We start from the raw sequence: 10,205 nt of genomic DNA on the forward strand, positions 1-10,205 counted from the left end.
ACAGGATTTAGGTTACTCGCCTCCCCAGGCGGCCCTAGCGACCCGAGTCCCCACGCCGAGGGCGGAAAATGGGGGTGCTCCCTTCGAGGGACCCCAGCCAACGTCCGGCGGCCCCGCCCCAGCCGGACCGAGGTCTGAAGGATGCTGCAGCCGTGGGGGCGGGACCCGCAGGCGATCGCCAGCGCCTCCCGCGTGGATTGGATGCAGCCGCAGTCGGCGCCATGCTATTGGTCGGCCGCGAGGTAGGGGCGGGGCCTGACTCCTGCAGCTGGGCGGCGGGGAATGCGGCCAAAGCCCGGGAAGCTGCTGCGGGGGCGATGGCTGCGCCGAGCCCAGGGCCCCGCGAGGTAGGTGCGGACCCGAGAGAGGACAGGAGAGGGAAGGGTTGGTGGGCAGGGGCCGGGCCTCCCCTCGGCGAGCGGCGCGGACACGCCCCCATCCAAGCCTGGGAGGGGCCCTGCAGCCGGCGAAGACCAGGACACGCCCCACACGGGGCGCCAGGTATCCCGAGGGGCGGCCTGGCGGATATCCCTCAACACTTCCTCAGCTTTCTCATTGGGAAAATGGAGAGGATGCTAAAGCTCCTCCTTCAGGGGGCTGTTAGGAGGTCAAGCTCTCATCCAGTGCGGGGCACGCGGTGGATGCCCACTACTGGTGGGTCAGCGGCTATGAAAAGCATCGTGCTGGCCCCTCCGTGCTGGCCTGGAGGCGCTCAGCATAGGCGAATGGAAGAGATGTGACTGAATCACCGGCATCACAGCTCCTACTATCAAGGGCTCCCGTGCAAGGAGCTCAAACTCAAAAGTAACAAGAGTTCATACCTACCACGAGGAAGCTGTTCTAGTTTTCACGTTGCAGATGAAAAAATGAGGCACAGAAAGGTTAGGTGACTTACCTAAAGTCACAAGGTTGGTGAGAGACGGTCCATCTAAGGCCAGGTTTGACTGCAGAGTGCACGCCGTATCTACTGATAATCATAACCATTGCTTTATTCGGGTGCTGACTGCGTGCCAGGCACTGTGTGGCCCCTCTGGGTACCAGCATCATCTCTATTTTACAGCTGAAGAAATTGAGGCAGAGAGAGATGAGGGGAAGTCTCACAAGTAGTGGAAGTGGGACTTGAACCCTGATCTTTTTCCTCTGTGACGCTGCCACAGGCTGTGTCCTGTGCCTCCTCCCACCAGGTCCTGGCCCCCTCCCCTGAGGCTGGATGCAGAGCAGTCACCTCCAGCCGCCGGGGGCTTCTCTGGCGCCTCCGAGACAAGCAGTCTCGCCTGGGCCTGTTTGAGATCAGCCCGGGGCATGAACTGCATGGGATGACGTGCATGATGCAGGCAGGGCTGTGGGCTGCCACCCAGGTCTCCATGGACCACCCACCCACGGTGAGTGGCCCATCTGTCCCACGAATCTCCACACCAGCAATGGCAAGACTTGGCTGATGCCCTGTCTGGCTGAAACTGCAGGTGTGGGGATCAGAGAGGGATATCAAGGGGAGGAAGGCAGAGAGGGAGGAACATTGTGGTGTGGGAGCTGGAACGTCTGGGGTGCTTTGGGGGTGTGAGGAACCCCCTGACTCAGGTGGTTGCTGTGTGACTCTAGGTGGGTCTCTGCCTCTCTCTGGGCCTCAGTGTCCCCATCTGTATAATGGGGGGAGATTATACTCCTTGGTTTCTGAGGCCCTCCCAGCCCTGCCAGGGTGTATGGTTGAAAAGGGACCCCCACCCCCACCCTGCTGGCCTAGCCCATCCTCTCTGGAGCTCAGGCTGAGGCAGGGCTGGCTCAGCAGAAAGGTGGCCCAACTGCAAGCTCAGCAGCTGGGCGGGCCTGGGTGAGCACGTGTGTGGTGTTCGTGTGTGTGCATGTGTGCGCAGTGGGACCACATTCCACAGACCACATCCGGCACAGGGACCTGGAGATCCAGGGAAAGTGTAGAGACTCGAGGGAGTTCTCTAAATCACAAACTGACCTCATCACCTGCTGAAAAGCTTCCATGGCTCCCCAATACTCAGCATGACCTCCAGATCCAGCTGCATCCAGCCTTGTTCACACTCCATCCCTCCCTCACTGGCTTCAGCCACTTGGGCCCTCCTTCCCTTGCCGGCAGCCACCAGTGCTGTTTCTACTGGTGCGAGCACCCTGCTCCTCCTCTCCACTACCCTTTAGATTTCAGCTTAGAGGTCTCCACCCCCAGGAAGGCTTCTCTGATTTTGCCCCTCCCAGGTTGCATCAGGCAGGTCCCTTGGCTTCAGGGCCACCCCCTTGTACTGGACTGAATCTGGCTTCACTTGGCCAGCCTGTGAGTCTGGGAACGTGCCTGGTTTGAACTCATGGCCTGGTGCTGGTGATCCAGAGTGGATGAGATACACTCAGGCCTTGCCGTGGGTCACTCTTGTCCCCCTGGCATCCCTGGGAGGTGAGCAAGGCATCTGCCCAACTCAGGCACTCCCAGAAACTACGGTCCCGGTTTGCTGAAGGAATCCAATTGGAGGAGGTGGGGGACGGGCCAGGTGCAGGACATCTGGAGATCCTGGGGCAGGCAGCAGGGGACTGAGGGTTGCCCTGAGCTCCTCTACCTCTCCCTGCAGGGGCCGCCCTCCCGGGACGATTTCTCGGAGGTCCTAACCCAGGTTCATGAGGTAGGAGGCCCAGACTCCCGTGTGGGAGGGACGTGTGCTGGTCTTGCTCTCTCCTCTGCAGTTTTCCCATCTGTGCAGTGGGAGTGAAGGCTTGTCCCTGAGCCTTGAGCCTTGCAGGAAGGGTGTGGTCACCCTGACCCTCCTGTCCCAGGACCAACTGCACACACCCGGGCCCACGCAGACACTCCAGAGGAGGCTCTTCCTCCCCTGCAGGGCTTCGAGCTGGGCACGCTGGCCGGCCCCGCCTTTGCCTGGCTGCGCGGCTCCCTGGGCCTGGCGGAGGAGGACTATCAGGCTGCGCTGGGCCCCGGCGGCCCCTACCTGCAGTTCCTCAGCACCTCCAAGAGCAAGGCCAGCTTCTTCCTGTCGTGAGCTTGCGGCAGGGGTGGGGCAGGGGTGGGAGTGGTACCCCTGGCTGGGAGGGCAGAATTCCCAGTGGCGGGGAAGGCCCCCTGAAGAGAGAAACAGAGCGGCCCTAATCTGGGAGGGTCAGGGCCGGATGGTGGACAGATGGGGGAGGAGAGGAGGGCGAGGGCCGAAGGCGAGAGGGGCGGTGCCGAGACCTGGGAGCGAGATCCACGTGCACAGGTCGGGGAAGGGGGCCGGGTGGGAGCTGCTCCAGCCAGGCCTGGGCAGTGACCTCTTTCTCTTGCCCCCCAGCCACGACCAGCGCTTCTTCCTGAAGACCCAGGGGCGCCGAGAGGTGCAGGCTCTGCTCGCCCACCTGCCCCGCTACGTGCAGCACCTGCAGCGGCACCCGCACTCGCTGCTGGCGCGGTTGCTGGGTACTTGGCTGGGGGCGGGGCTCAGTGGGGGCGGGTCCTAGGTCATCATATACCTGGGGAGGGCGGGGTGTGCGGGCGGGGCCCAAATGGGCGGATTTGGGGTTGTAGGGCATGGGGGTGGGGCCATACTTGGGGGCGGGGCACCACTGGGGCTGTGTTTAGGGGTGGGATCGGGTCGGGATCCGGACCCCAGCCAAGGAAGGGTCCAGGTGCCGCGGATCTTGAGAAGGAGGCGTGGCCTGGCGCTGGGATTGGCGCCGGATGCACCCCGGGTTGTGGAGTTTGGGGATCCTCATCCGGCGCCCTCTCCCCTTCCAGGAGTGCACAGTCTGCGGGTGGACCGGGGAAAGAAGGTGGGTGAAGCCGAGGCGAGGTGGCTGGGCGGAGCGGGCGGCTGGAGGGCGACAGCCGGCCTCCCTCACTCCCTGTCCCGGCCCCCAGACGTACTTCATCGTCATGCAGAGCGTCTTCTACCCCGCCGGCCGCATCTCCGAGAGGTGAGTGGCCTAAGCAGGTTTGGGGCCCCATCCCAGCCGAAACTCGCGGCCCTAAGCACCCACACTCACTAGCCAGACGGTGAAACCGAGGCCCAGGAAGGAGAAGGGGCGTTCCCAAGATCTGGTGGGTCAGAGACAGTGACGCCCACACCCAGCATCTCTGGAGCACTCAGTGTGCGTTAGGCGCCGTGTTGGGCCTTTCGCATGCTTTTTAATTCCCAGAAGGACGCTGAGGGGCAGCTCTTATCCTCCTTCCTAGATGAGAAACCGAGGAAGGAGAAGGCCACACAGCTAACATGTGGGGAGCAGGGACTCAGACCCAGCCTCTGACTGCACGTAACCCCCTGTGCCCTCCAGCGCTGACTCTACCCGCAGGTTCCCCACCCCCCGGCCATTGGCTGCCCCCAAGCCCTCCTGTTGCCACCGCCTGGGGTTGGATCCCTGTGTCTGGGACACCCTCAGGGGTGACAAGGTGTCCAGAGGCAGGCACAGGCAGGGCTCAAGCCTGGGCTGGGCCACCAGTGGCCTGAGTGTGAATGCCTGCTCTGCTCTTATCTTTAACTCAGAAACAATAATAGGCCGGGGTTCAGCTATAGGGCCGGGCATGGTGCGTCATGCTTGTAATCACAGCACTTTTGGAGGCCAAGGCAGGAGGATTACTTGAGCCCAGGAGTTGGAGACCACCCTGGGCAATAGAGTGAGACCCTGCCTCTACAAAAAATGAAAAAGTTAGCTGGGTGTGATGGTACGTGCCTGTAGTCCCAGCTACTTGGGAGGTTAAGGTGGGAGGATTGCTTGAGCCCGGGAGGTCAAGGCTTCAGTGAGCCGTGTTTGTTTCTCTGCACTCCAGCCTGGGTGACAGAGTAAGACCTTCTCTAAAAAAAGAAAGAAACAGGTGAGACTCCATCTCCAAAAAAAAAAGAAAGAAAGAAAGAAAGGGAGGAAGGAAGGGAAAGAAAGAGAGAAGAGAGAGAAAGAAAGAAAAGAGAGAGAGAGAAAGAAAGAAAAGAGAGAAAGAAAGAAGAGAGAGAGAGAAAGAAAGAAAGAGAAAAAGACAGGCCAGGGTTGTGCTGAGGATTGGGGATGATCTATGTAATAGTTCAGTGCACATAAGTAGTCACTGGAAGCTCTTGTGAGATTCTCTGTGTGTCTCAAATCTATGTAAAGCTGAATTCTGTCCCCCCACCCAGGTATGACATCAAAGGCTGCGAGGTGAGCCGCTGGGTGGATCCCGCCCCTGAGGGCAGCCCCCTTGTTCTGGTGCTGAAGGACCTCAACTTTCAGGGCAAGACCATCAACCTGGGTGAGCCACGGGGGTGGCCAATGCCTGTTCCTCCTTCATTCAGGGTGAAGTTTAGAAGGGTGTCCCTGCTGCCCTCTGCCTGAGTTATTAAGAGCCCAGATTTGGCCGGGCGCCGTGGCTCACGCCTGTAATTCCAGCACTCTGGGAGGCCGAGACGGGTGGATTACGAGGTCAGGAGTTCAAGACCAGCCTGGCCAAGATGCTGAAACTCTGTCTCTATGAAAAACACACAAATTAGCCAGGCGTGGTGGTACCCGCCTATAATCCCAGCTACTCAGAAGGCTGAGGCAGGAGAATCGCTTGAACCCAGGCGGCAGAGGTTGCAGTGAGCCGAGATGGCGCCACTGCACTCCAGCCTGTGCGACAGAGCAAGACTCTGTCTCAAAAAATAAAATAAAAATAAAAGAGATTCTGGAATCAGGCAGAGCAGAGTTCAAATTCAGGCTCCATGACTTCCTAGCTAGGTGACCAAGGCAAATTACAGATGAGTTTCTTTATTTGTGAGATGGGGACAGTAATGCCACATGCTGTCACGGGGCAGAGTGTGTGGAGCACCGTGGCTGGCACATGATGAGCGCTCAGGTGGGGGCACTGATGCTCCGGCAGGGCCCCAGCGGAGCTGGTTCCTCCGCCAGATGGAACTGGATACCACCTTCCTTCGGGAGCTCAACGTGCTGGATTACAGCCTCCTGATAGCCTTCCAACGTCTCCACGAGGATGAGAGGGGCCCGGGCAGCAGCCTCATCTTCCGCACGGCCAGGTGAGCCTCCCACAGGGGCAACAGCGAGATTGAGGTGGTGAGAGTAAGGGAAAGACAGACACGGGGGCATGAGAGTGCACCGGGAGCAGTGCAGCCAAAGACATGAAGGCGGAAAGTGCAGAGTTTGTGTGTGTGTGTGCGTGTGCGCGCGTGTGTGCATATGTGTGAGTGCATGCATGCGTGTGCGTGCATGTGTGTGGGTGTGCATATGCGCGTGTGTGTGTGCGTGTGTGCGTGTGTGTGTGTGTAGAGGGGAGGGCTGGAGAAGCCTGGCTGGTAGGGCAGGAGGGGCACAGGTGGACTGCAGCAGGGGACAGAACAGATGAAGTCCAGTTGGAGAAGAGCTTTGGTGACTATTTGAAGAATCTGCCCATTTTCCAGTGGGGCTGTGGAACCACTGAAGGTTTCAGAGCAGAGAAAAAGACCTATTTAATTTTTAACATTTTTGCTTTTTTTTTTTTTTTTTGAGATGGAGTTTCGCCCTGTCACCCAGGCTGGAATGCAGTGGTGCCCTCTCGGCTCACTGCAACCTCTGCCTCCCGGATTCAAGCGATTCTCCTGCCTCAGCCTCCTGAGTAGCTGGGATTACAGGCATCCCCACCATGCCTGGCTAATTTTTTTTTTTTTTTTTTTTTTGAGATGGAGTCTTACTCTGTAGCCCAGGCTGGAGTGCAGTGGCGCGATCTTGGCTCACTACAACCTCCGCCTCCCGGGTTCAAGCAGTTCTCCCTGCCTCAGCCTCCTGAGTAGCTGGGATTATAGGCACACACCAGCATGCCCGGCTAATTTTTGTATTTTTATTAGAGACGGGGTTTCATCAAGTTGGCCACGCTGGTCTTGAACTCCTGACCTCAAGTGATCCACCCGCCTCGGCCTCCCAAAGTGCTGGGAGGCCCAGCATCTGGCCAATTTTCGTATTTTTAGTGGAGATGGGGTTTCGCCATGTTGACCAGGCTGGTCTTGAACTCCTGACCAAGAGATTCGTCTGTCTCTGCCTCCCAAAGTGTTGGGATTACAGGCGTGAGCCACCGCGCCCAGCCTAATTTTTGCTTTAGAAAGGGTCCTTGCCCTTTTTAGCTGGTCATTCCACTTCCAGGACGCTGACGTCATCATCGTTGGCACCGTCTTCCTGTCTTCATCTCAGTAGTGGTAACCGTCATTCCTTCGTGCTGACTGGGAGCCTCCCTGGGAGGGTAGACTCATCCCCATTTGAGAAATGTGAGAACTGAGGCTCGGGAAGCAGACACGAGGTTGCAGAATGACTTCTGAGGACTCATGTTAGTACTTGGCCAGCTACTTCCATTTCAGTTCCCTCAGGCCCACCCCTGTGGTCGAACAGAATTACATAGGAGCTAAGACAGGCACTCCATTGATCCAGTGGGTGGACAAGGAGAGTGAAAGAGGAGGTCCAGCCGCCACCCCTCCCGTCCCCTGCCTCGTTCCTACCCCTCAGAGGAAGAACTTGGTATGGGTGAGACTTGGGTAGAATTTGGAGTCACTGGCCTTTGGCTGGGCTGGACATGTCCTGACCGGATGGTGGCAAGCCTGCCATGGGGCACGGAGCCTCCCACATCTGCCCATCCAAGTGAGGTCAGCTTTTCCCTTGCCCTCTCCCCCTAGCTGGTACTTAGGCCACCGCTGTCATTCAGTCAGTGAGTCCTGGTTTGCATGGAATTGTTGTGACATTGAAATATTTTCATGTTGGCTGTCCCAGCCCCACCCCAACCCAGTTCCCAGCCCCTACTGAGAACGCCCCCATCCCACATCTCCCCATCATCCAGGTAGCCCACAGGGTACCAGCATTCTGCTCAGACTCTCAGACCACTGAGCTCTGATTGGCCAGCGCCGGGCAGGGCTTTTTTCTCATTGGTCTATTTACCCCGAGACCCAGACAGGACAGGATTAAAGCCCTTCAATAACGCCTGAGGACAAAGTTAGGGAATTGAACCTACTTCTGCTGGGTCTGGGCGCCCTGCCAAAGGTACCTTCTGGTATGGAAGACATTTTGAGGCAAAACCATAGACACACCATCTGCAAACTGGGGTTGCTGGATTTTGTTCACAAAACTTCTGCTTCACAACCCTGAGACTTCCAGGGTTGGATGACTCCAAAGAGAAATTTAGGAAATAGACTTACCTGAAGTCGTGTGGCACCAAAGTGCAGATTCCAGGGTCTGTGTGACGCAAAGGCTATAGACCAGTGCTACCCAGTAGAGATATAATTCAAGCCATACATGTAATTTAAAATTTTCTAGTAGCCTCATTTTAAAAAGTAAAAACAGGTGAAATACTATAATTCATTTACTCAATACATCCAAAATGTTCATTTCATTGAATCAACGTAAAAATGAGTAAGATATTTTACATCCTTTGTTTCTTTTCTTTCTTTTCTTTTCTTTTCTTTTTTTTTTTTTTTGAGACAGTCTCGCTCTGTCGCCCAGGCTGGAGTGCAATGGCAAGATATTGGCTCACTGCAACCCTCCGCCTCCCGGGTTCAAGCGATTCTCCTGCCTCAGCCTCCTGAGCAGCTGGGATTACAGGCGTCCGCCACCACACCCGGCTAATTTTTGCATTTTAGTAGAGATGGGGTTTCGCCATGTCATGGTCTCCGACTTCTGACCTCAGGTGATCCGCCTGCCTCGGCCTCCCAAAGTGCTGGGATTACAGGCGTGAGCCACTGCGCCCAGCCTTACATCCTTTTTTTCATCCTGTCTTTGAAATTGAGTATGTATTGTACACGTATAGCACATCTCAACTGGGAATAGCCACATTTCAAGGCTCAGTGGCCACCTGTGGCCAATGTCTACTGAACAGTGCACCTCTAGCCCAACACTTTCGCTTTTCTCAGTCTACCTGACTTCACAAACCTGGGCACACAGGAGGTGTGGGAATGAGCTGGTGGAGGGGTGGGCAGCCTGGCCAGGCTTGCAGAGCCGACTGGCTGGGGCTTCCTGGAGGAGCTGGCAGCTTCACCCTCCTGTCGGCCCCCAGGTCTGTGCAAGGGGCACAGAGCCCGGAAGAGTCGAGAGCCCAAAACCGCCGGCTGCTGCCCGACGCCCCCAACGCCCTACACATCCTGGACGGGCCCGAGCAGCGCTATTTCCTGGGCGTCGTGGATCTCGCCACGGTCTACGGGCTCCGCAAGCGGCTGGAGCACTTGTGGAAGACACTGCGCTACCCGGGCCGGACCTTCTCCACTGTCAGCCCGGCTCGCTACGCCCGTCGCCTCTGCCAGTGGGTGGAGGCGCACACGGAGTGACGGGCGCCCGGCCCCACTCTCCGGATCTGGATGATGGGCTCACGCCAGGAACGCCGGTTCCCCCGGGCCCGGGCATCTCGCCTGCGCTTCCTCCTGATGGTCGCCAGAGGGCAGCATCCCCTAACTAATACCGTAACCGCGCAGTCCCGTTTGACGGTGGTGCCGTGCCCAGCATCGTGCCAAGGACTCCCCTACTTTAGCTCATTTAATCCTCAAAAAATGCTATTATTCTCTTTTTACAGACCATGAAATGGAGGCTCAGGGGGTGAAGGGACTGATCAAGATCATTCAGCAATAAATGCTGGAACCAGGACTCAACCATGGCTTTTGGATTCCGGAGCCTGTATTCTTAACCACCAGCTCCTGCAGCTTGGTCCTCATGATCTGGGCAAGGGGGGAGGCTGAAGGCTGCAGCCCTCTTGTCATCCAGATGGGGAAACTGAGGCCCAGAGACTTTAAGGGGCGTAAGCACGGGTAAGTGGCAAGGTCGGCCCTGAGTACCCAGGCCTCCCGGCCCCCTGCTCCTGGCCTGATACTCTAGGGATGCAGATGGGAGAAGCAGGGGTCCTGGGGGCTGCCTGGAGCTCTGGGAGGCATTCTGAACGGGGTCTACTACTGATCTCAAGTGAGCTCTGCCCTCCTCTGAAAGTCACTTTTCTCATCAGTTAAATGGGGGCAAGGGTCCGTGGTCCGACCAAGGTCTTGGCTTCACAGACATCACCAGGAGCCTGCATGCCCCAGATCACTCCTTCTCCTTCCTCCAGGAAACTCCAGCCTGGCCTCTGACCCCAGTTCAATCCGACCATGCCCAAGCCCAAGCGGGCCTTTCCTCCAGAACTGCTGCGGGGCCTGGCTGTGTGACTGGGGCAAGGTGCTAAACCTCTCTGTGCCTCGCTGGTCTAATCTGTAAAATGAAAGAATGGAAACAGACCTCATTAACTCATTAAATATTTGTTGAGCACCTGC

At 57.5% G+C, this 10,205-nt stretch overlaps 1 protein-coding gene across 5 annotated transcripts; it reads left to right on the top strand.

The window, feature by feature from the left end:
- Window positions 1-227: 227 nt before the first annotated feature.
- PIP5KL1 (phosphatidylinositol-4-phosphate 5-kinase like 1) lies at window positions 228-10,205 on the top strand. 5 transcript variants are annotated; one of them, XM_003822307.5, is made up of 10 exons: window positions 228-347; window positions 1,185-1,382; window positions 2,586-2,636; window positions 2,850-3,004; window positions 3,297-3,421; window positions 3,740-3,774; window positions 3,863-3,918; window positions 5,109-5,221; window positions 5,828-5,981; window positions 8,972-10,205. In XM_003822307.5, exons 1-10 carry the CDS (start codon window positions 318-320, stop codon window positions 9,237-9,239), a joined length of 1,185 nt encoding a protein of 394 aa, XP_003822355.1. In that variant the 5' UTR covers window positions 228-317; the 3' UTR covers window positions 9,240-10,205. The 5 variants fall into 5 exon arrangements, with proteins under 5 accessions (XP_003822355.1, XP_008974079.1, XP_034785025.1 ...); XM_008975831.4 differs by having other exon boundaries at window positions 5,109-5,130; window positions 5,857-5,981; XM_034929134.2 differs by lacking the exon at window positions 2,586-2,636.

This window comes from Pan paniscus, chromosome 11 (genome assembly GCF_029289425.2).
Source record: "Pan paniscus chromosome 11, NHGRI_mPanPan1-v2.0_pri, whole genome shotgun sequence".
Classification (NCBI taxonomy): Eukaryota; Metazoa; Chordata; class Mammalia; order Primates; family Hominidae; genus Pan; species Pan paniscus.

Bases quoted from the DNA above. Each gene is read 5' to 3' on its own strand.
- PIP5KL1 (XM_003822307.5), top strand. From the start codon at position 318: ATGGCTGCGCCGAGCCCAGGGCCCCGCGAG. The intron at 2,637-2,849 runs GTAGGAGGCCCA...CCTCCCCTGCAG, and splicing joins TCCTAACCCAGGTTCATGAG to GGCTTCGAGCTGGGCACGCT. The intron at 3,775-3,862 runs GTGGGTGAAGCC...CCCGGCCCCCAG, and splicing joins GGGTGGACCGGGGAAAGAAG to ACGTACTTCATCGTCATGCA.